We start from the raw sequence: 26815 nt of genomic DNA on the forward strand, positions 1-26815 counted from the left end.
TGGCTTTATCACTTTCAGAAAGTTGTAATATTCCTCGTCGATATCTTGGGCCTGAGCAGTCTGCAGAAGCTCAGACTTGTTCTTAAGTTCCAGTACATACTGCTTTTTCTCCTCTTCCGTTATCTCAAAGACCTTCGTATTATTTATTCGAGTCAGTTTTTTCCTTCCTTTCCTACATCTTTCCATATTCCATATTCTATTACAATTCTAAATTGAACTGCTATAACTTTACGATTTCAGAACTTAAAAGTGATAAAGTGCAGTGTTTCTTCTGGCACGAGGGTGAAGGTAACCGGGGCCATAGAAATAGACACTTGCATTTACAGATATTTAGAAGAGACTGCCAGATCCGTAAACAGTACTGATCTTGAGATTACCTGCTACTCAGACAAATGCAGGGGACAATAGAAGAATAAAGAATAAATATTGCCATATACATGCATTCTGTATCAACATTGAGTATTAAGTCTATTTTTCAAGTTCTTAATTACAGGACATATGCCAAATGAATGCATTCTGTGATAGAAAAATCTGTAAAAAAAGCATTAAAATCGGAACCAATTTATATTCCTTGACACTATGTTACATTAATATGTGCCGTGAAGAAACAATTGACCCATGATGATTTCATCGATTTTAAAAACGTTTGTCAGCATTATGGTAACAACTTAATAACGAGTATCGTTATTAAGTTGTTACCATATCGGTAAGGATATCCAATCCACATGTTGGACAAGATTTTGTAGCTGCAACGAACGCTAAGTTTTTAATTATATTTAGCCGTTTTATTGACTTAATTGTTATATTAAATAATTTTCTATAAGTTGCTTATAAACCTAGTCAAGCTCCTTGGTTTATTTTTAATTTAAGTAGGGATTTTTTTCAAAGTTAATTAAATACTTAGTGCCTGTAGATTTACCGTTCGTAACTTGCCACCATTGTTATACGATACAACATATATCCCGAACTAGACAGCGTGAGGTTTAACATAAAACTAGATAGCGAAACACATAGCACTGTATTAGAAATCTGTTAACTTAGTGTAGTATAGTATTATCAATTAACTAGTAAAATTTATAAATCTTATTAAATTTCATTGTCAATTAAATTGTACTTTTTTAACTAAATACATACAATGACCTAGATTTTACAAACGTAACATTATAAATTAATACATATAACTTGAAAGGAGATACGAAATTCATATAAGGTAACTCGGTGATAATACTCTGATGTTGAAATATATATATAGTGTTATTACTGCATTGGGATATAAGTTTAGGGTTCTATTTTTGTATTGAAATTTTATTTGAAATTGAATCAATCGAAATCATGACTCAGGCCAGAGCAGCAAAGCAAAAGACTCAAGCTACTGGGAGTGCTGTGGCTCAGGGGAGAACTGAGGGAGGTGGTTGTCCTCTGAATCACAGCCTTTTGAAATGAACTGCTTGTTTGACGTTTGTCGAGCAATCAGGAACAGGACATATTATTGCCAAGGGGAATGTCTTTGTGCGATGTAAGGAAATCTGGCACCAACTCAGCATTGTTATAGGCCTATATGAGAGCTTGAAGGAAAGGGTGGATGCCCTTGGAGGATTTAAATTGAGGGGCCCATCAAGCTCTAAGAAGACCACCTCAATGCCAGAGCTTGCACTTGAACATCATGCAAAACAGTGGCAACCCCCAAGGCAGAATGCGCTGGTCCCAAAGGAACTAGTTGTGGTTGGTGACTCTATTGTCAGGGAAACGGGGAACATATTGTGCAAAAAGGATAGGTGGAACAGGACCATGATATGTCTGCCAGGGGCAAAGGTTGATGACGTTGTAGAGCAGATATCATCTTTTAAGGGCACAAAATGTGATATTGTTGTACAGATTTGCACTAATGATATTAAGGGCATGTTGCTACAATGGATAAAGGGGTGGTTGAATGGGAGATGACAGAGTGGTAATAAATGGATACTGCTCTTCGTGGACTAATGTTATTAGTGGAGTCCCCCAGGGTTCGGTGCTTGGACCATTGTTGTTTTGTGTATTTATCAGAGACCTGCGGAATTACTTAGAAAGTACAGGTCAATGTTGAAAAAAAGCCATGAGTTAGGGTTGAATTTGAAAGTGTCTGCAATTCTGCCCAGACATGATAGGAGGAGTATGATTATTATTATTATTAGCTTACATGGTGCAAGGAAGCCTGAGGTTTATGCTGCACCAGCCAGAAAAAAAAAAAAAAAAAATTCCCGAGTTACCGCGAGCGAGCGAGAGAGAGAGAGAGAGTCAAAAGTAGAAGGGAATCACCAAGAAAGAGAAGAATGATGATATCCAGCTCACGAACCTGGGTGTACCAAGCCCATACTCACCATATGAGCCCCTGGGGTTAAATGAGAGCCTTTTTGATCAATTCAGCCCTGAGAGATTGCGCAAACTCTAGGGGTAGAATTTTTCTCAGCCTGGTCCCTGTTTGTTAACAGCAGATACTGCTTCTACAGGGACGAGACATACTTAAATTTGCTGATGCTATCGAGGCAGTGTTAGGTGGGTCGAAAAACTGCTAGGTTGGAGGGATACATGGACTAATAGATTAACAGTAGCCACTGGCATAGGTAGAAGTGATTCTTGCACTGCTTCTATTGGAATGAGCAGCAGCCTGGAAAACCAGATGCAGGATATTTCAGAGACTGCTGGGAGTCATTGCTGTACAAGTAAACATATGGGTTGTGTTAGGGTAGTTAAGAATAGGAACAGGTGCATGTATACTTGTGTGTACACCAATTCTAGGAGTTCGGTAAATAAATTTGATGAATTTGAGGAGTTGGTCAAAACATCAAAGGCAGATATTGTTGGGATATCAGAGACGTGGTGTCACACAGATATAAGGAATACAGAACTGGAATTTGTTATGTATACAGGAAAGGAAGGGAGGAGGGATTGTGCTATTAGTTAAGAAACATATAAAATCCAAAGAAGTCCAGCCAGTTGACATGGCTGGACAGCGCAGTTTCAAGTCAGTTTGGTGTGACATAAGCACTGGGAAAGCAAAATTGAGAGTAGGAATGCGTTATAGGCCTAATGACTCTGAGTATAATAAACAGCTGCACAGAGAAGTAGATTGGGCAAGTAAATCAGAGTGTCTTATAATGAGGGATTTTAATTTCCCAGATATTGACTGGAATTTGTGGATTGGTCACTCACACACTAGCAAGGCTTTTGTGGATTTATTGGATGATTGTTTTCTACAGCAGCATGTTCGGGGGGCAACTAGAGGGAGTAATTTTTTTGACCTGATTATCAGTAGTGATTCTTCATGCATTAAGAATCTGCAGATAAAGGAACCACTATGTCACAGAGATCACAGTGTACTGAAGTCTAATTTACTCAAAGAGGTAACTACCATCAGGGGTAAAGGGAAGGGTTTTTGCTTTCGCAAAGGTGGCTAGAGTGGTCTGAGACAGTATTTAAATTCTATACGGTTGGACCAGCTGATAAATTACCAACAGCAAAAATGGGAAGCATTCAAAGAATTAATCTTGGAAGCTACTAGACTTTTCATACCAACTAAGAAATATTGTTCAATGTTTAGGCCTAAATGGATGTCAGATAAACTAATGAGACATGTGGCATAGAAGAAAAATGCAATGGATACATATAGATTAACAGGTGACACGGAAGCCTATGATAGATATAAGCTGGTCTGTAACCAAGTCACAGAGGAGGTTAGGCAGGCAAAGGCAGATTATGAGAAATCTATGCAAAGAAAAACAGCAAAGACTTTACTTATGCAACCTCTAGAAGGAAAGAATGAATCAGATTGGTGCAATTAATATTGATGATCCTGCTCAGATAGCTGATAAACTGAATGAGTATTTTGCATCTACATTCACACACAAGGAATTCTGTAATGAAGTGGAGGACAGAAGTTTACTAAACTCTAACAGGGAGTTAAATGATTTTGTAATAATGGAAAGCAAAGTGGAGGGAAAATTACTGAAGTTAAACATAAAAAAGGCACCTGGGTAGATGGAATCTATCCAGTTATATTGAAGGGGGCAGCAAAAGAACTAAGCAAAACCTTAGCCATAATTATGAGAACATTCTTAGATTCAGGGTGGCCTCCATGGATTGGAGATGTGCAAATGTATCCCCAGTTCATAAAAGGGTTCAAAGGGTGACACAAATAATTATAGACCTGTTAGTTTAACTTCTGTTTCAGGGAAAATAATGGAGTCACTCGTTAAAGAAGGATTGCAGGATGATCTAGACAAGACTACAGTAATAGTTCAGACACAGCATGGTTTTGTTAAGGTGAGGTCTTGTCTGACCGATTTGGTTGGATACTACGATGTGGTCACAAAGGAACTGGATGCAAAAAATAATTTTGATATCATGTACTTGGATTTCAGGAAAGCTTTTCATACCATTGCACATGGAAGACTGCTGTAGAAATTGGAGCTGTATGGTAGTAACGGCATGTTGCTACAATGGATAAAGGGGTGGTTGAACGGGAGATGACAGAGTGGTAATAAATGGATACTGCTCTTCGTAGACTAATGTTATTAGTGGAGTCCCCCATGGTTCGGTGCTTGGCCCATTGTTGTTTTGTGTATTTATCAGTGATATTGGTGAAGGTATATCAGGATTTATGTTCAAGGTTGCAGATAATACAAAGGTTGGCAAGGTTGTTAATGACAGTAAAGACAGTATGCTACTGCAACTGGATCTAGAAAAATTAGGCAGATGGGCTGAGAAGTGGCAACTGAAGTTTAACATTGACAATTGTAAAGTACTGCATATGGGTAGAATAAACCAAGAGAAACATACCAACTCTGTTAGTACTATACTCTGGGAGGTTGAGAATGAAAAAGACTTGGCGGTAATTGTGCAGTCATATATGACGTTCTCTGATCAGTGTAGATGGGCTGCCAGAGCAGGTCATGGAGTGTTGTGAATGATATATAGGAATTTTGATAGCAGAGACAAGGAGGTGATTATCACCTTTTATAATGCAGTGGTCAGGCCACACCTTGAGTACTGTGTCCAGGTCTGGAGCAGTCATTTTAGGAAGTATATAGAGTTTTTAGAACGAGTACAAAGAAGGGCAACAAGATTGCTGAGATTAACAAAGGGGTGCTCTTACCAAGAATGGCTTAAGTTCTGCAAGTAGCAGCATCTAGAGACTAGGTACCTGCAAGGTGATTGAGGTGTATAAGGCATTGAATGGTTTGAGCATGCTCAATGCTGATCAGATTCTTCTGCTTGCTCAAATTACAAACCTGAGGGGGCATAGATTCAAATTGAGCTAAGATAGTTGTAGAATAACTGTGTGGAAGATTGCCTTTAGCAGCGGGTAGTTGATTGCTGGAACTGACTTCCATTTGTTGTTGTTGTGGAAGTTGATAGCTTAAATAAATTTAAGGCTGAACTAGGAAAAACATTTGGATTGATGAGATGGGTGAAATGGGAAGTTTTTTTTTTGGCTGATCCTGTATAAGCTTGCTTTCTTGTATCATATGCCTCAACTAATGCTAATGTTCTTACCTATATGTATATACTTTTTCCCCTCTCCGGTATTGGTTTTAGTTATTATTTAAATAAGCATTTCTTCCAATAGTCCTGGATTCATCAGTGCAAGAAGATTTGACAACTAATGAATATGGAAACTTAGAAAACAAATTATAGTTCATGGATGGGTATAAAGACACCAAGACAAAGAAAGGTGTAAATTGCAGTTTATTCTTCTGTCATAACAGAAAAAGGCAATCAGCAATTCTAGCTTAGTAATTAATTTTTTTCCCTTGGTGCATCTCCATGCCTAGGATAAGTATTTAAGGTGGGTGAAGTTGGTAGTTGCCCTGGGTACAGCAGACATGTCTTAGTACCATTTTAAGGACCATATAGGTGTGCTTCTCAGCAGTTGTGCCACTTATGGAAGTGCCTCACCCAAAGTGTTATCTGGTAGCTCTGGCTCTGTCTATAGCAGTCCATATGCCACTCTTTATACTTCCATGTTTGTTATAGTTATTTATCAACCCCACCCTGCACTAGTGAATGCAAAACTATACTTGGAAGAAACATACATAAATAGTGCTTTATGCCTACAAGTGTCTACAAGAGTACCCGAAAGCTAGAAAGTATTATTTTTCCCTAAAAACCTAATGCAGTGAGAAGTGTATAGGTGTGACTTGTCCAAATCATACATTTAGATCATATGAAATTATATACTGTACCATTTGTTGTTACAAGTCATACATCTATAATTTTGTATGCTTATATATTGTAGATGCTGTTGAGAAGGCATCTAAGGTGTTCACTAAAATATTTTAGATCTCTTTAAAAATATGTGAAAAGTTTGATAGGAGTATGTTGATTTTATAGTCGCTCTGTATGAATGATTTCTGAAGTTGGGAGAGAAAAATCCTTAATTTAATTAACATGCAGAACCTAGTAAAGGATAAGCAGTTGCTAATGGAAAAGTTCCTTAAAATCAAAACAGAATGTGCAGATCTTATACATGAAAAAGCAATTAAGGTGAGTTGAAAGTTTTGTATTTTGAAAATGTATTCCTGATCATTTTAACAGAACTGTGATATAATTTGGCTTGGTATAGTATGATCCTGTAATTAAAAATACATAGTTAATATGAAATTTTAACCTAACATAGTCCTACATATTTGAAAAGCATGTTTGGCATAAGGGGAGGATAACATGAATTAGATAGTGTATACCTAATGAGATAGAGAGTTTCCCAAGGTGTTCTTTGTGTAAAGAATTTGAAAACTAATAGACCAAAGCAGGCCTTTATTTCTTTGTTACCCACAGAAATGGTGAATAAGCCACTGTTTTGATTATTCAACTGTTGCTCTATATCTTTCCCTGCCTTCTCCCTTTCTGAAAATCATTCCATTCAGCTGCTTTATAAAAATCCTCTGAATCTTTCTGAGGGATTTTACAAATAATCTCTCTCTCTGTGATATTGTCTATTTCTCACAAATAATCCGAAGGTTATTTGACAACAGCTTCACCTAATACGCTTCTATAGTAGCCATTGTTAACTGGACTTGCCATGTAAGTCCTGTACAAATCCAAAAAAATCAATAACCAGAGTTCATATTGTATAGTTCCTTTGTAAATGCAGTTGAAGCTATTCATAGCAAACTCACAGAGAAATAAGAAAAATGGTTGTTATATCAAGAGGACATTATATTGATAGTTCATAAAATCAGAAAAGAACATAAAGGTTGAACATTTAATGTAATTCTACTAGTTAGGCTGTGAAAGTGAATTAATCATTAGGGCTCCTTGTTCAACCACAGTAGGTGCCTCTTCTTCATTAATACAAACTTCAGTTTCATTATGTCTACAGTGAATTCCTCTTTATTCATGCATATCCTGAAGCATTGAAATATCTGCATACACTTCAAAACATAGCCTTCAGAATATGTTTCCCCTCAAAGTTCAGGTTAATGACATGCATCCAGAAATATTTTTTCACTGTTGTAGGACTGTTTTTTGTGTTTAACAGAGGAACATGTATGCAAAGGTTCATTCATTGCATTATTCAAAGTGACAAATCCAGCATGTTTGAAGCAGTTTATCACTTTTTTGTCAACTTCATCCCATGCTTAAGTACATAATTACATTGCCTGCAGTACAATGATTTTTGCATTGTGTTTTTCTCTTGAGACACAGCACAGTAGCATTCATTGACAGTTTTCTTAAAGCACTGGGTTACACCTTGATCAAGTGGCTAAAGAACTTCTTCTTCTTCTTCTTCTTGGTCCTTAGCTGGCAGCTGGGGAAGGCGGTTGGCCACGCAACCAGTATGCTGCTGTAGGTGCCACAGGGTTTCGGAATTGCTCTGTGATGTTCTTCCATACTTTACGATCCATGGCGTCAGTCCTGGCCTGGTTAAGGTCGAGACGTCGGCTCTTCGAGTCATTTTCCACTTGCTTGGCCCACGTTTTCCTAGGCGCGGTCCGTTAGATGCTCCATTGGGTGGGTCGTTGTCTCCAAAGGAGTGTGGATGGTATTCTGTTCATGCCCATTCTACATACGTGGCCAAACCATCTAAGCCTTCGCTTCTGGATTTGGTCGGCAACGGTTGGTTGCTGTTGGCATCTGGCGCGGATGGTATCATTAGTGATGCGGTCACGAAGTGAGATGCCCAAAATCTGCCACAGGCATCGCATTTGGAATACCTCAAGTTTGTTTAAATCTAGCTTGAGACAAATCCATGTTTCTGATCTGTAAAGGAGAATGGGCAAGATCAAAGTCCGGAAGAGTCGGATTTTAGTCTTTGAGGAAATGTTGGTCCTCTTTCACAGACACCATTTGAGCGAGGCGAACACAGTGGCTGCCTGTCCAATTCTGCTGTGGATTTCCATGGTGGATGCAACTTTCTTCTCCTGGACCAGCGACCCAAGGTATTTAAAGTCCTGCACTTGCTCGATCTGGACGCCTTCGAGATAGATGGTGGCTTGCGACCCATCTGTTGTCAGGGCCTTTGTCTTATCAGCATTGATCTTCAAACCGTATGGCCGGGCAATGCGGGCAATGTCGTAGAGGATGTCCGTGGCTTCAGAGTCGTTACCAGCAAAGATAGCACTATCATCGGCAAACATCAGGTCAGTCACATAGTGATCCTTGTCATATTGTATGCCCCGTCTGTTTCTGAATGCTTGCCTCATAATGGCGTCGACCACAATGTTGAAAAGCAACGGGGAGGCTACATCCTCTTGGTGGACTCCAGTTTGGATGGTAAATTCCTCAGATAAATCGTTCTGGATGCGCACCTGGCTGGTTAAACCATTGTATGCAGTTTGGAGGAGTGTGATGACTTTTCGAGGTACATGTTCGACCTCTAGTAGTTTCCATAAGGCAGGCCGATGGACACAGTCGAAAGCAAACTTAAAGTCAATGAAAACAATGACGGTTCGCTGTCCACACCGGATCCTCTCCTCCATCAGCTGACGGATGGCAAAGATTTGATCACAGCATACTCGCCCGGGTCTAAATCCCGCCTGTTCTTCTCGACTGGTTTGCTCGCGATGTTTTTGCAGCCTTGACTGGATGATCTTCATAAAGACTTTTCCGATGATGGAAAGGAGGCTGATGCCACGGTAGTTCTTGCAATCCCGGTTATCACCTTTCTTGTGGATCGGTACAATAATGGCTTTCCTCCCTGTTAGCGGAATTTGTTCAGTGCACCAGATGGTTTTGAGCAGTGAGTGTAGTCGGCGAAGCAGTACATCTCCCCCAGCTTTGATCGCTTCTGTGGTGACTTGGTCCACTCCTGGTGCCCTGCCATTCTTTAGGGATTGTATGGCTGCTTTCACTTCTTCTACTGTAGGCTCAACATCGACCATGGAGACTTCAGGGGGATCAATCGATAGTGCGGCTTCTGGCAGTCCCTGAGGTGGGTCGTGATTATACAATGCTTTGAAGAATTCACTCCACCGTTGCAAGCGTTCGGACGGTGATCGCACGAAGGTCCCATCAGCATTCTTGATGTTGTCACTAGTCAATTTGGTCTTTCCACTCAGACATCTGAGAGTGCGATAGAGAGTGCGGTACTCGTTCTTGGATGCCGCCACTTCAAGATCGTCTGCCACTTGATTCCAGTATGCTTCTCTTTCCGCTGTCATCCTCTGTCGGACTTCTCGGTTTAGCTGCCGGTACCGTTCAAAGTCGACCAACTTTGCCTGCTTCCGTTTGGCCACGAGGTCGAGGCACTCGTCCTCGTGGACAAACGTCCACATGGCTAAAGAACTACTGTCATTTTAGGTGACAGGTACTCAACAGTGATTGCACATAGACCATACACTTTGCAATGAGGGGTGCAGTTATCCACAAACAGCAAAATTTTTCTATTCTCCCTGCTCATCTTACATTCTAGTTCTCTGATCCATTATTTGTAGATTTTTGATGACATCCAAACATTTTGGTTTTCTTGATATGTAGGTAGCAATGTCTTCAAATCTTTAAAGTGTCAGGGCTTCTGGGCTTTCCCATTGATTAAGAGAATACGCTTCTCTGGGCCAGACATGTTTTCTGCTAGGTGAATGATAATCTGCTGTTTGTCTTTATTCCGTCACTACATTTCTTACCTTTGTACTTCTTTAATTTGTTTTATCTTGTAGCAGTTTAAAAAAAAAAAGTCCCAGTTCATCAGAATTGTTCTGGTTGTATGCCAATAAAACATTTTTTAAATGATTTTCCTTCCATTCCTTTACAGCTTCAGTGTCAACTCGATGGCTGCACTTTGGCCACAAAATTTTTTGAAAGCTAGGCTATGACAAGTTTTTAATTTCTGGAACCATCCATCAAAAGACTTAATCTTCGATATTTATTTGATGTAGCCTTAATTTTTTAAAGATTTCCATCTTAATAGTGTGAATAGCTGTAAAGATTTCCATCTATGAGAATGCTTTTTGTATGCATCATCATTAGCCATTTCAGGAGGGTCTTTTTAAGATTTAGATACCCATAGCATTGTTGCTGTAATGGGTATTGCATCAGGCATCCATGTAACTATTCACTGAATGCAATAAAGATATAATATGCGTTGTCTTTTATGTTCTGATCCTACCTGATGCAGCAAATTTCTTCAAACTTGTAAAAATTTTTTGATCTTTTGGATTGGTGAAGTCTACTCTTAGGAATACTGAACTCTTTAGTGATGTTGGTTTTAGAACACATGCCATTATCTATAGCTTTTAAAATCTTAATTTTAAAGCTACCCACTTTGTAGGAGCCACATCAAGACATACCAATATAGTCTCTACATGCTGTATAACGAAATGAACTTCTAGTTGTAGCATAATTTCATTATGCCAACAAACATGAGAAATTGCCAGTGAGTGTGGGAAATTGCCAGTTAGTGATTTCTCATAGTCAGCCTGTAAGCTCATCATTAGCTTCAATAAATTAACATTCCTTAATTCTGAAATACAAATACTGAAATAAAAAATGAATAAAAAAAAGAGTAAAAATCAGGATAGAGTGGTGAAAATTTGTCATTATAGAGAGTTGGTACATCTTTCAAGGTAACCAATGTAATTCATTAAATTTATGGGAAATTGGCTGCAACATTTTAATCTGTCTTAATTAAATAATTTAATTAAGTTATAATGTGCTGATTGCTCTATTAAATGCTTTTAATGATTTTCAAGTGATTAACTGCCATAATCTGAAAAAGTGACATAAAAGGAGTTCTCCAAATTTTTATTTTTATTTTTTTTACACTTGTGTGAGATACTGCATACAAAATGTAATGGTATCAGATGAAAATTTAAACATTACTGTGAATATGCTGAAAGCATCAACACTGCCAAAGTATCAGGGCTGTAGTAGTCTGAAAATGGAGGGTATGCATTCAGGAACTCAATAACACACTACTGCTTCATATGCTATGCATATGAAGCAGTAGTGTGTTATTGAGTTCCTGAATGCAGACAGTGTTGCACCATTGATTTCCTAAGATTTGAAGAATGTTTATGGGGACATGGTAGTCTATGTGAGCACAGGTAAGTGGCGATGGTGATAGCTTGGACATGCCAAGGTCAGGTCATCCTTGGCTACAGCAACAACAGAAAGTGAGAAGAGAGTGGATAAACAGGTTCATGGGAAATTGATGCATTTAAGAACCTGAAAAATGTGTGTTAGAGGGGAAAAATAGGCTTTATTATGCATTGAAAAAAAAACCTGGGATAAAGGAAATTATAATGCCATATCACAGGGAGCAGAGGGTGTGTGCAGGCTCTTGCCAGTCTTTTGGAGTGATATCTGGTCATGGGCAATGATTTTCTTGACAGCATTACCAAAGATGAGACTTAGGCACACCACTCTGAATTGGAGTGAAAGTGGGAGGCTGTGGAGTGGCAACATAAGGATTCATTAATAAATAATCTCAGCCCTCTTATGAAAACATCGTGTTTTTTTTTTTTTTTTTTTTTTTTATACAAGAGAAGGGTTAACTTTGTGCATTTCCTGGTGGATAATATGGGATCTGTTCTGCTTGCAAAATTAATCATATGTTTTCCACTAAGAGGTTGAAGACGTGAATTTAAAGGGTGAGGCCACAGAAGAAAGGAAGTTTCTCCTTCAGCATGATAATGGCCAGTTCTGTTGCCAGAATCTTGGCAACAGAGGCCATTGTGGAATACGTTGTGGTCTGTACAGTCCTAAGCATCATCAGATTTTCACCTGTTTGACTCTATGGCTTTTGTGGGGAACAGTTCACTGAAGATGCTCTCATTGCAGCTGTCAGTAAGTAGTTTCGAGGCTGACAGCAACTTTTCTGAGAAGGGGGATTCAGCATTTGGTTCAGTGGTGGAAAAAGAAATGTAAGCACTTAAAGACTTGAAGTACATAATGGCTTGAATTGGCATACATGCAATGGTATATAATAAAAAATATGGATGCAATTGTAATATGATTTAGTTTCTGAGACAACTTTTGTAATTTACATTGTTTCAATACAGTGTACTAATTTCATTTAGAATGAATGTATGTATGGGATAAGAAGTACATGATGGAAATTATCATTCTTAGCCATTGAAAATGTGCATTGTATGAAAGGCATCATCCAGGGTCTCAAAAACTAACAACTTATCATTTGTACATTAGTCCTAAGTTGAACATCTATTCTTTGAGAAACTAATTTTATGGCTCTGAAAATGATTGAACCTGTCTTATTGTAGTGCAATTATTGTAATATGATTTTTAAAATATGTTGCTATATGTTCTATGTGAAATAATTTTTTGACAGTTTAGAAGAGTTCTGGATTCCATTTTTGAGTCATTACCCCATAGCTTAAGTTAAAATTAAATAATTTTTTTTTTTTTTGCTGATGGTGTTGCTTATACTTCCTTACATTTTTCACAGATATAGGACCATGCTGAAGCAATGCTGCAAGTTAGGTCAGAATACATCTATGTTTGCATTTGTGCCCAAGCATGACAGGAGAGATTACATGTAAAAACCTTGTGGATTGATCAGGACTTGAGGGACTTTGCAAGGCTTTTTGGGGAGAAAATTTTACCAGTGTGGCCTGCACTTGTAGGTAGAAGGAATCTGTTTTGTAGAGATGGGATACATTTGAATTAAGGTGGCCAAGAGGTTTTTTCCATGATTATTGAAAATACCTTAAGAGTTCAGGGAAAATGCTAATTGGGGAGGGGGGGAAAGTGCAACATAGGTAAGCATTTATTTCATAATATGAGTTGAAGTTAATGCTTGCACATACTTAGCAGTTCTGCAATAGCTGATATTCGGAAGACATTCTGAGGGTAGCAAAGATTCAAATGAGTGGGTAGCTAATGCTATGAAAGCAAGCTTTAAATAACTTCAAGGGGTGTATTAAGGGTAAATCATACATGAACTTAATCTTAAAACTGTGTATACAGTAATGACAGGAATATTGTCAATAAAATGAGCCAATTTGACAACTAACTGATATAATAGATCTAAAGGAAAATGGTGCCACCCATAAATAGTGAATAATGAGAGTCATTGCAGTATGTACAGTGCATTTAAGACAGATAGAAAAGTGTTGGGGTGGGATCATGCTTCTTATCAAAAGAAGCCTGAACGTGACAAAAGTTTTCTCAGATTTAGAAGTTTTGCATGATAGTCTATGCCAGGGGTGGTCGGCAAACTTTTTTTGGAAAGGGCCAGATCGTAAAATGTTTAGGCTCGGCGGGCCAGGTAGCAAGCTCGAAGATATTTATATGGGTAATTCTACTCATAGAGCAACAAAAAAAACAGGTTCAAAATCTTTTTATTAGGAAGTGTTATTTTACATAATATTTATACACATGCTGACACTTACAAAAAAATGTATAAAATATTTCCATTTATTAATAAACGTATTATAGAACTGGTTAAATTTTGTACTAATGCGATGAATGTAATTGTTTTTTCTGAGATAATATTTCATCATATTGGAGTTCGAAGTTAGTACTTCCTATCATTAAAGTTGTTTGCAAATGGTCATCCGTTAATAATGATCTGTATTGTGATTTTACATATTTCATTTTCGAAAATGTCTTTTCACATTGGTAAGTACTCCCAAATACAGATATAAATCCCCGTGCATAGGATTTTAATTGACCGTATTTATCATCTGAAAGATATTTATAGAATTGGGTTAGATCCATTTCTTTAAACCTAACCTTTAGCATATTATCATTTTGCAGATCAATCACTTCCAATTGAAGGTCTGATGGAAGCTCCTCAATTGTACAGCCAAATGGATTTTGAAATATGGAAATGTCTTTTGAACTTGCATCAAGATCTGAAAAACACTGTTGTGTTGTAACTGTAGTTTAAGTTCAGAAAATATATCCGCCACGGATTTTTTTGGGAATGGGGATTTCGCTACTATTTGAAATTTTTTACAGCATGGAAAATGGTCAAACTTGGTTAATGTGATTTGTGTTTCAAACAATGCAAATTTTTGACGATATGACTTTATGATAGAATACGTTTCACATATGAGCACTGTTTTCCCCTGTAATTTTCGTTAAGATATCCCACGATGTCTGTAGCAAATGCTAATTTCCATAGCCATTCATTGTTAGATAATAGTGGTTGTGGGCAGTTTTTTTCATTTAGAAAAATTTCTATTGCTTCTCTGAGTTCAAAAAATCTCAATAAAACTTTTCCATTGCTGAGCCATCGAACTGCTGTATGGTAGGGCAAATCAGGAAATTCGGCTTCAATCTCTAATAAAAAATCATGAAACTGACGATGGTTAAGCCCACGAGAGCGAATAAAGTTAACCGCTGACACAGCTGGTTCAATAACACATGACAGATTGAGGTGTTTCTCACAAAGAGCCTGCTGGTGAATAATACAATGAATTACCAGAGGTTTTGAACATTTAGCTTCTTCACAAGCCTTAAAAATTTGTCCAACTAATCCCTTCCCCGTTCCACACATATTTTTACCACCATCAGTTGTGACACATTTTAACTGATTCCATTGCAAATTGTAGTGTTAGCGTTTTCTTGACTTCCTTGAAGATATTTTTGCCTGTAGTTGTTCCATGCAGACTATTCATAGAAGCTAATTCTTCAGTAACCTCAAACTCAGTATTGACTCCTCGAATAAACAGCAACAATTGGGCAGTATCAGTAATGTCTGTAGACTCATCAAGAGCCAACGAAAACCACTTGAAATTTTTTGCCTTGTCTTTTAATTGACTCTTGATGTGGCTCATGATGTCCTCAACTCTTCTAACAGTTGTTCTCGCCGAAAGACTGACAGATTGAAACAAATCCATTTTCTCTGGACACATTTCTTCGGCTGCCACATGCAAACATGATTTAATTAATTCACCATTGGTAAATGGTTTCCCTTTCTTGGCTAATAAATGAGATGAGCTATTTGTAAGCTTACTTTAGTTACTGCTTCATTATCATTTTTTATTTTAACGAATAAATTGCATTGTGATGATGCATTACGTTTTAAACTTTCCAATTTTAGCTTCAGTTGATTTTCTGTGAGTTTTGAATATTGCGCCGTGTGCTTAGTTTGGTGATAACGACGTATATTGTACTCTTTTTGCACAGCTATTGTGTCATTACATAATAAACATGATACTTTGTCATTTATTTCTACAACAAAATAATTCTCGCTCCATTCAGCTTTAAGAGCATGACATTCGAAGTCCACTTTTCTCTTCATATTTGGTCTTGAGGGTGACATGGGAATGGTGGGTAATAAATAAAAGGAAAAAAAAAAAGATCACAGAGTGTCGTGACAGACAATACCATGTGTGCCGCTAAAGCAAAACTGAGAGAAATGCTGGCAACACTTGTTCTACGGTAGATGACAGAATGCAAATATGCGACGCCAGTAGCGCCATTATTCTCAACTCAACTATCGGCTATTGTAGTGCGTAATTGGATTTATTTTAAATTTTTTTCATGTAAAAAAACCATATTAACCCTCGGGTCAGATTAAAAAGAGGGGGCGGGCCGGATTTGGCCCGCAGGCCGTAGTTTGCCGACCCCTGGTCTACGCTATCATGCAAAACTGTTAAATAGTATAGATTCTATACTATTAAGTTCATAATAACTGCAATGATACTACACCAACCGTACAAACTTTTGTTAAAATAATCCAAGAAAGTGTAAGGTATTACACCTGGGGAACAGCAACCTCAAAATAACTTATACACTTGGTGGAGTTGAACTAAAATGGAAGAAAGGGACTTGGGTGTTATGATAAGGTGCTCTATTGATGATATATCAAACATTTGCCAGTAGAGATAAGGAAATCATAATCTCATTATACAGGGTGCCTCAAAAATATTGGTACAAACGTTTAGGGGAGGTAGGTAACATCTAAAGGAATGTGAATCGCATAGGAACCCATAACCGGAAACATCACGGGGAAAGTAGTAGCAGAGGCACAAGAAGCAGAAATGACACAAGACAGTAATTAGTGGTAAACATTTATTTGAAATAATATTGACAATGGAGTACGAGATGGATGCATTTCATGATGTTACAACAGATGCTCGAAAGTTCCACCATGAGACGTGATGCATGCGTGACACCGATGCAGCATGGATTGGCGGACACGGTCGAACACACCTGGAGTTTCTTTGACGATAGATTTGAGGCCCCCCCACAGAAAGAAATCAAGGCTCGATAAATCAGGTGAGCGTGGGGGCCAGGCAACAGGTCCACCACGGCCAATCCATCGATGCCCAAAACGGCTGTTCAAATGGTCACGTACACATCTTCCATAATGGGCAGGTGCCCCGTCATATTGAAACCAAATGTTGCGTCTCACATTTGCTGGAACATCGTCAAGTAACCCTGGTAGAACTTGTTCAAGAAAGATCCGATATTTAGCGGAGTTCATGCGGGATGATAACAGGTATGGGTCGACGAAACAGTCACCAACCATACCTGCCCACACATTTATTGCGAAGCGATGTTATGCCACATGGGGGCACACACCGTGTGGGTTGTCGTGAGCCCACACATGAGCATTGTGCTAATTGAATAAGCCTTCCCGAGTGAAATAAGCCTCATCCGTGAACAAAACATAGGCTGGAAAATTCAAGTCTTGAACGCTTTCTTGGAGAAACCACTGCGCAAAAGCCACACGTGCAGAATGATCTTGGGGGAGCAGTAACTGAACCCTTTGGAGATGAAAGGGGTGTAAGGAATCGTCGTGCCAGACACGCTGTACACTGCAATGAGACGCTCCTAAGGCAGAGGAAACGGCACGTGTGCTGGTAGGATTATTCTGGATGGAATTCAACACACTTTCTTCCATGGCGGGAGTTTGTGTCGAACGTGGTCTGCCCGCACTACTCCTGTTACTCTAATGACCCATAATCGCACAAATTTTGATATACACGCGCAAACAAACAGTGGTCCGGTACATGTCCATAAATTTGTTGAGCAGCTCGTCCATTGCCCTCTGCTAATCCATACACTAGGTGCATGTCTGCCATCTCACAGTTCGTATATCGATGCATGCTCTTCGTGCAACGACTGCTGCTTGAATGAGTAAACCAGAAATTTTCCCTCTCGCGAACTGATGAACAGTGCCGTCTACCGACTTACGGTGACGTTTCCAGTTATGGGTTCCTACGCGATTCAGATTCCTTTAGATGTTACCTACCTCCCCTAAACGTTTGTACCAATATTTTTGAGATGCCCTGTGTAAGGCTATTGTTAGACCACACTTGGAATACTGTGTTCAAGAATGGAGACTGCACCTAAAGAAAGACGTTGAGCTTCTTGAAAAGGTCCAAAGACAGGTAACTCGCTTGGTAAGATTGGTAAAAGGGCATACATATGAGGAAAGACTTCGAATATGTGGGTTGTAGAGCTTGGAGACCAGGCACCTTAGAGGAGACATGATGGAGGTATTTAAGGCTCTGAGAGGCATAAGTAAAATGAATAAGGATGAAATTTTCACGGTTATAAATTTTTCTAGAACTAGGGGCCATGATTTCAAGTTATTGGGGGAGATATTTAGACTGGATTGCAGGAAGTTTTATTTTAGTCAGCAAGTTATAAATTTCTGAAATAAGTTACCTACATGGGTGGTATAGGGCAGAAATAGACAACCAATGTGTTTCCCTCCTACCTATGGGACGAGGGATACACATTGGTTGTCTATTTCCCTTTCTTTTATTAATTATTTATTTTTGTAAATTTTCTTCTTATTATTAATTTATTCTTTTTTTTTTTCTGGCTGGTGCAGCCTAAGCCATATGCTTCCTTGCACCATGTGGCCATTGCTAATACTATTGAAATTACTAATGCTATTGAAAGTTATCTGGAAAGTTTAAAATCCACCGTTATAAAACATTCTGAATTATTATTATTATTATTATTATTATTATTAGCCCTATGGTGCAAGGAAGCCTGAGGCTTATGCTGCACCAGCCAAAAATAAAAAAAAATTCTGAATTACCCTGTGAGAGAGAGAGAGAGAGAGAGAGAGAGAGAGAGAGAGAGAGAGAGAGTCAGAAGTAGAAGGGAATCACCAAGAAAGAGAAGATTGATAATATCCAGTTTAGGTGTGTAGCCCTTGAAATTCCCGACAGCTTGCTTTCCAGGCTGCTTCTTGTCCCAATAGAAGCAGTGCAACAATCACTTATCCCTCTATACACAGTTGTAGTTAATCTATTAGTCTGTGTCTCCACCCAGGCTAGCAGTTTTTTTTTCCCAACCACCAGATACCTCAGTAGCAACAGAAAATATTCTTGCACTTTTTCTATTTAATTGTATCTCAATCCTGTGAAACAGTCTCTGCTGTTAATGATCACAGACCATGCCGTGAAAATTCCACCCCACGAGCCTTCCAAATCGTTTTAGGGTCAGATTGATTGACGGTGCTCTCATCATGTATTCCCTCCCCCCAATCTTGTCTATACAGAGTTTCAAACACTTCAAAATTTAATCCTAACTCATGACTTTTTCTCAACATTTTCTTGTATTTGTTAAGTACATGAACAGGATCATTAACAGTTAATCCATTCTTATTTAGTGGACCAATGTGGTTTGACCCCTTTTTCTTGCTGTTTGCATAATGTAAAGAAGTTTCACTGGTTTTCTTTGCATTCTTTACATACACATCTCATATTTGCCTTAACTTGCTTAATTTCTCCCACCCTTTTTTAACTTGATTGCAGATTAGTTTTTATACCTACTGTAGGCATCTGGTATCGCGAGATAATTTATGTGCATCATATGCATTTTCTTAACTGCCATGAGTCTCATTAGTTCATCTGGCATCTATATAGGTGTGTACCTTGAACTGCATCTCTTAGTTGTTATAAAAAGCCCTGTAGCTTATATGATAACATCCCTGAATACTTCCCACCTAGAATTTGCTGTTGTTGACTTCATCAGTTGGTCCCAAAGGATTTAAAAACTAAGACTTCTGTAGTCACTTTTACGAAGGCAAAAGCTGTTTCACAGTAGTTACATCTTTAAGTAAATCCTACATCTAAATACATTGTGATTACTGCCACCTAGTGGTTTTTTATCTGTTTGATTATTAATGGAAATATTGAATTATTAATGATGATTAATATTGAATTATTAATGATTGAATTAATATTAATGATGATTATTAATGAATATATAATATTGAATTATTAATGGAATTATTAATGATGAAGAGTCACTGCTAACAGTTAGATCAAGAGTATAGCTCTTTATCATTGCCTCTCTAACATGTTGGTATAGAAAACAGTCATCCATAGAACACAGTCTTAAAATATCCCCTATTATAAGGCATTCTGAGTTACTGATCCTCTCTATATGTTTGTACGGTTGTTGGTTGTACTCATGACACCCATTAGGCTATAATACACTCTACCCTCATTTTTGTCTGTCCCTAATACCTTTCCCATTTTCCGGTTTTCATATATATATATATATCACTCCCATGCGTTATTTTGGTGGGAGTGTTTGTGTGTGTGTCAATGAAGCTAAAAATTATGCTATTGGGAGCGTATACTCCTAGCAGGGTCACTCATGATGGACAGATCAAAGCTAAGACACCAGACTAAATTGATCTAAAATCTGCCGACCTAAACTGAATCAACGTGGCAGATTGTCCATTCTCTCAATTTGACTTCACAACAAAATAAATGGCCCTCATTCCCCAGAGGCCTACGAGCTATGGCAGCGGAAATACTAGATCGATGGCAGCAGGTGCTAAGAATCACTGGCTCAATCAGGCTGCTTTTGGATTTTAGACATTTGGATACTTTACGTTCGGTCTATGAATACAGACTCACACCTAGAAGAACTATTGCAAGGGCTGAACAAACCAATTGGGACATCATCAGTTTATGTGAGATTCGAAGAAAAGGCAAAGATCTAGTCAAACCTAAAAGATGGGCATTGGCTCTACTACAATGGAACCACTAATGGATGGTGTGGTAGAATTGGGTTCCTGATCCACAAAAGATTAACAGATTCACCCATAAAGTAGAAAGTATCAAAAGAATTGCTTGCCATGCTAAATACAGGCAGTTCTCGCTTTAAGAGGGTTTTTTTTTTTTTCCCCCCCAAGTATCAAGTATCAACAAAATCGAAAATATGAACATTAATTGCAAAAAATGAATGTTAAACATTCATAAATACCACATTTCAAGCCATGCACTTAGTTATACAATATACCGTACCCCGCTTTACGATATTAATCCATTACCATCATATTGCGAAAATATCGTAATGTGAACCTAATAACACATTGTTTTTTGGTAATTCATTCCACGACCTCCAAGTTCAAATTTTTGCTATATAACTTCCTAAAAGGTCGTTTTTATAGTGTAAATTGTATTAGTTACCAATTCAAATCATTAAACACACTACACTTTCATAATTATCATATGTTATAAGAACCAATTTTGAATGGCTTTGTGATATTTTTCTAAAGCACATTTCTGGAAGTCACAACCATAAAACAATAAAAGCAATTTGCACTTTACAGTTTATTGGGTTTTTCTGTTACTGCAAGCAATTATAAACAGGTAGTAAACTCGATGTTATTGCATTTGTGAAAATACCGATAGCTGGAATTGTGTGGGTTTTTACTTTATTATGGTGAAATGTGTTTGCCCTTTACTGAAATCTTCAATCATGTAAAAAGCAAATAAATTTTCAATATCTTCTCTTCATTCCTTTTTTTTTTTTTTTTTTTTAAGCTTCGTAAACTTGTTACTCTGTGCAAATCATGTTAGTTGCAATTTGTGCATTCTGTTAAAAAATGCTTATGCATGCTATCAAAATTTATAAAGAAAAGAGAAGATTATCTTGGAAATAAACACCTCTTGAAGCATTTCTGAAGAAGATGACTCCTTGTGCAACAAATCAACGAGTGCCAAGCCAATAATGAGTGATCAACGAGTGTGCATTTAGTCGATGATTATGAAGAATTAACATTTGTAAATCATAAATAATTTCTCTATTATTATAATTTGCTTGATTTTACAGGCTACATTTCATTTTTTTGGATAAATCAGTCATTGTTTAAACACAAACTATTTAGCTAACTAATTTCATTGTTGATAACGTAACCCCTATTTTTAACATTGTCTATGGGAAATAAATTCCCAGTTTATGAGTGCATGCTAGGAACGAATTAACTCATAAAGTTGGAAACTACATGTAGTCATTATTCTCTTCAAATTATTCAAGCTTATGCTTCTACAAGTAGCCATAGTGATGATGAAGTTGAAGAATTTTATGAAGATATATTGTGCTTTTCGAGCAGGATGATTACCATTATAAAACTGTAATGGGAGATTTCAATGTGAAAATGAGTAAGATCCAAAATGGGGGAAGATCTGTCAGCCCATATGGAACTGGAAAAAAAGATGATAGAGGTAGTCAACTAAATGAATTTGCAGAGGTACAACACTTGTTCATCATGAACTCATTCTTCAAGAAAATGGCCCAACGAAAATGGATATGGAAGAGCCCTCTTGGAAATACTAATGAAAGTGACTTCATTCTGACAAACAATAAAATGATATTCACTGACTGCTGAATCTTGAACCATTTTAACATTGGAAGCGACCATCATTTACTGAGAGCAAAAATCAAAATTGATTGCATGAAGGAGGGAAAGAGATTGGTCAAGTCAACTAAAGTGAAGAGGATTGGCACTAACCAACTATTGAAAAATCATCAAAACTTTGAACTAGAACTGTCTAGTCATTTTCATGTGTTGCAAGACCTTTCTGACACATATTTCAGATGATAATGACAAAGTCATTGAGACTATGCTCCCTATGTCCTTGCACCTAATGTAAAACAAGAAAAACCAAACCAGAATATCAAAAGAAACAAATGCCACAATGAAAAAGCAATGAAAAATGAAGCAAAAGTGGTAACATAAGAAACAAGGTAGAATATGTTGAAATGTACAAGACCATAAGAAATGCACTAACGAAGAAATGCACAAGTTCAACATTGATCTCGTTAGAAGAACCCTAGAAGAAAACCAAGCGCTAAAGAAAGCAAAATGAAAGATGGTTATCCACAAGAGCCAAATGTTTGCTTTGAAGCTTGATGGCACAACAATAAATACTAAAACGAGTAGAAACTTTTATGCAAATCTTTATAAGGATAAAGGACAACTGAATCCAACACCAGATGCAGAAGCTCTACCAGAAATTTTGGTACAAGATTCTATAAAATCAATGAAAAATGGCAAAGCAACAGGGCCTGATATAGTCATTGTTGAAATGTTGAAGCTGGAGGCTAGCCGTTATGTTATAGCTCTAGCCAGACTAGTTTCAAAATGCCCTCCACTTAAAGTGCCTATAGCATGTAAAAATGCAGACACCATCCTACTGCAGAAAAAAGGGTGACAAGGCAGATTTAAAGAACTACCAACCAATAATCCTTTTGCTAGTTGTCTACAAGGTTTTCACAAAGATACTTTCAAGAAGAATAGGCACAATATTTGGTGTGGCATACCAAAGAATAATCAGGTTTCAGAAGCAGCTTCAATACAATGGATCATGTCCAAACTGTGCAGCAATTATAGAGTGGCACAATGAATACACCCTTCCATTATGTATAGCCTTCATTGACTATGAAAAAGTATTTGACTCGGTCACAAAACAAGCAATAATCAACCAAGGTGTAGACAGAGCTTACATCAATATTTATAGTCAATACATGAAAAGGTGACTACATCAGTATGGGTCAACAATGATAAAGTTCAGCTAAACATAGAAAAAGGCATCTGATGAGGGACACAATCTCCACAAAACTATTTTCTGCCTGTTTAGAAGAAATTTTTTGCAAGTTAAGTTGGGATAATAAAGGACTCAAGATAAATGGAGATTATCTGAATCAATTGGTATTTGCAGATAATATTCTCTTTTCCAATGATCCTGAAGAATTGCGGCAAAAAATTTAATAACTGCAGCATGAAAGTAAGAAGTTTGGTTTGAAGATGAATATCAAAAAGACACAGGTTATGTTTAACAAATATACCAGCTAAAGAAAATCGTGGCTGTTGGACAAGAACTAGAAGTGGAAAGGTATGTTTACCTTGGACAAGAAATATCAATAGATAGAAACATCATGTTGGAAAATGAACAGCTCATAAAATTAGATTGCCAAGCATTTGGAAAGCTTAGTATAGTCTTCAAGACAAACTTGCTGCTATGTCTCAAACAAAAAGTTTTTGATCAGTGTATCCTCCCTGTCCGTACATATAGTTGTGAAAAAGCTTTTCACAGAGTATGGAGTGCCAAATTTTGAACCTAACGAAATGAGACTGAAAAACATGTGCATGGATTTGCCAACAAACATCAAGGTCTGACATTGTTGAAAGAACAATGCACTTTAAATGGAAATGGGCAGGTCACATAACAAGAAGAACTGACGATAGATGGACCAAACAAATTTTAGAATGAGTACGCTTGACTCTAAATGTTCAAGAAAAAGATCAAAGATGAAATGGATTGATGAAATTGTGAAGTTTTCTGGAGTACAATGGCAACAGAAAGTACAAGACCATAGTTGCTGGAAACATGTTAAGAAGGCCTTCATCTTGCAGTGGATCGATAATGGCTGAAGGCGCGTGTGTGTGTGTGTGTGTGTGTATATACACACACTTTGGCATATATATATATATATATATGTATATGCCAAAGTTAGTAACACTAAAAGCCACAAGGAAAAGAGTAGATTAGCTATAGATTAAAGATAAAGCCAGCATAGGCCAAATGACAAAATGGAGTTACAAACAAGACCATAGAAAGACAAACACAAAAATGGGAGTATTATTAAGAATAGTATCACGCAAAGCAGCAGATAACTAATTCTTAAATTGATAAAACTTTTAAGAGATAGAATTCACGATATAAACGGATAGGATATGGCAAATGCACCAAAGCCATGCAAAGCAGCAGCAATGTATGCAAATGTAAGTAGATGCATATTAAAAAATATGACAAATAAAAATAAAGGTGATGGTAGTAAGAAATGTCCAGAAAGCCACAGGCCAAAAAAGGAAGATAGCCTAAAAAGTATTAACCTTTAAAATAAAAATGTGGTAACTATTAAAAATAACAGCAGCCTACATTATATAAAGGCGGGAAAAAAATTTTTGCAAAAATACCTCGAAAACTGGGAAGAGAAGCAAATATGCCATAATATAAAAAAAAAAAAAAAAAAAAATATATATATAAATTAATATATATATATAATGTATATATAAATTTTTGATATCAGTAAATCAGAGAGTCTTATAATAGGGGATTTTAATTTCCTAGATATTGACTGGAATTTGTGGGTTGGTCACTCGCACACTAGCAAGGCTTTTGTGGATTTATTGGATGATTGTTTACTACATCAGCATGTTTGGGAGGCAACTAGAGGGAGTAATACTCTTGATCTGATTATCAGTAGTGATTCTTCATGCATTAAGAATCTGCAGATAAAAGAACCACTAGGTGGCAGGGATCATAGTGTGCTGTAGTGGGATTTACTCAGAGGTAACTACCATCGGGGGTAAAGGAAAGGAAAGGGTTTTTGCTTTCGTAAAGGCGACTACGGTAGTCTGAGACAGTATTTAAATTCTATACGGTGAGACCAACTGATGATGTTACCAACAGCAAATTCAAAATGGAAGGCATTCAAAGAATTTATCTTGGAAGCTACTAGGCTTTACATACCAAGGTTCAGGCCTAAATGGATGTCAGATGAACTAATGAGACATATGGCAGAGAAGAAAAATGCATGGGATACATAAATTAACAGGTGACACGGAAGCCTATGATAGATATAAGCTGGACTATAACCAAGTCACAAAGGAGATTAGGCAGGCAAAGGCAGATTGTGAGAAATCTTTGGCAAAGGATGCAAAGAAAAACAGCAAAGAGTTCTTTACCTATGTAAACTCTAGAAGGAAAGGGATGAATCAGATTGGTCCACTGGATATTGATGCTTCAACTGTTGATGATCCTGCTCAGGTGGCTAACAAACTAAATGAGTATTTTGCATCTACATTCACCCATGAGGAGTTGTTCGGGGAGGGGGGGGAGTGCCGGAGGTGAGTTAAACTCTGGCAGTGAGCTGGATGATTTTGTAATAACTGAGAGGAAAGTGGAGGAGAAATTGTTGAAGATAGCCATAAAAAAAGCACCAGGGGCAGATGGGATTTTTTCCAGTTATATTAAAGAAGGCAGCAAAGGAAGTAAGCAAACCCTTAGCCATAATTATGAGAGCTTCCTTGGACTCAGGGGAGGTACACATGGACTGGAGATGTGCAAATGTGATCCCCAATTCACAAAGGAGGATCAAAGGCTGACACAAGTAATTATAGACCTGTTAGTTTAAATTCTGTTCCAGGTAAATTAATGGAGGCACTGGTTAAAGAAGCATTGCAGGGTCATCTAGACAAGACTTCAGTTATAGCTTGAACACAGCATGGTTTTGTTAAGGGAAAGTCTTGCCTGACCAATTTGATTGGATACTATGATGTGGTCACAATGGAACTGGGATGCAGGGAATAACTTTGATATCAAATATTTGGATCTTAGAAAGGCTTTTGATACTGTTGCACATGGAAGACTGCTGCACAAATTGGAGCTGTGTGGTATTGGAGGCAAATTGCTGCTATGGATAAAGGGATGGTTGAGTGGGGGAAGACAGAGTGGTAATCAATGGCCACTGCTCATCATGGACTAATGTTATTAGTGGAGTCCCTCATGGGTCAGTGTTTGGTCCATTGTTGTTTTCTGTATTTATAAATGATATTGATGATGGTATATCAAGCTTAATGTCCAAAGTTGGCAGGGTTGTTAAGGACACTAATGACAGTACCTAGAGGATCTAGCAACAGGATCTAGAAAAGATGTGCTGAGAGGTGGCAAATGAAGTTTAACATTGACAAATGTAAAGTACTACATATGGGAAGCAGAACCCCAGAGTAACGTAACTCTGTGGTACTACATTGACAGTGGTAGAGAACGAAAAGGACCTGGGGGTAATTGTGGAGGCAGATATGAAGTTTTCTAGGCAGTGCAGATGGTCTATAAAATTAGCTCATGGTGTCTTGTCAATGATATACAGGAATTTTTCTAGCAGGGATAATAAGGTGGTGATTATTCCCCTGTATAAGGCAATGGTCAGGCCACATCTTGAGCACTGTATATAGGTCTGGAGGCCTAATTTTAAGAAGGATGTAGAGCTGTTGGAACGAGTACAGAAAAGGGCAACAAAAGTAGTGAATGGAATGAAGGGTTGCTCTTATGAAGAAAGGCTTAAGTTTTGCAGATTACAGTTTCTGGAGACTAGGCAC

The 26815-nt window shown here is 37.7% G+C and overlaps 1 protein-coding gene across 1 annotated transcript in view; it reads left to right on the top strand.

Moving 5' to 3' along the window:
• Positions 1-26815, top strand: part of LOC150091453 (uncharacterized) — a 149223-nt gene that overhangs the window by 36188 nt on the left and 86220 nt on the right. Inside the window, exon 4 of the mRNA XM_090390379.1 lies at positions 6427-6522. Within this exon, the coding sequence (XP_090246505.1) occupies positions 6427-6522 (96 nt within the window). The remainder of the gene's footprint in view (positions 1-6426; positions 6523-26815) is intronic.

The sequence above is a fragment of the Mastigoproctus giganteus genome, chromosome 1 (assembly GCF_048544385.1).
Source record: "Mastigoproctus giganteus isolate SK-2022 chromosome 1, ASM4854438v1, whole genome shotgun sequence".
NCBI classification, from domain to species: domain Eukaryota; kingdom Metazoa; phylum Arthropoda; class Arachnida; order Uropygi; family Thelyphonidae; genus Mastigoproctus; species Mastigoproctus giganteus.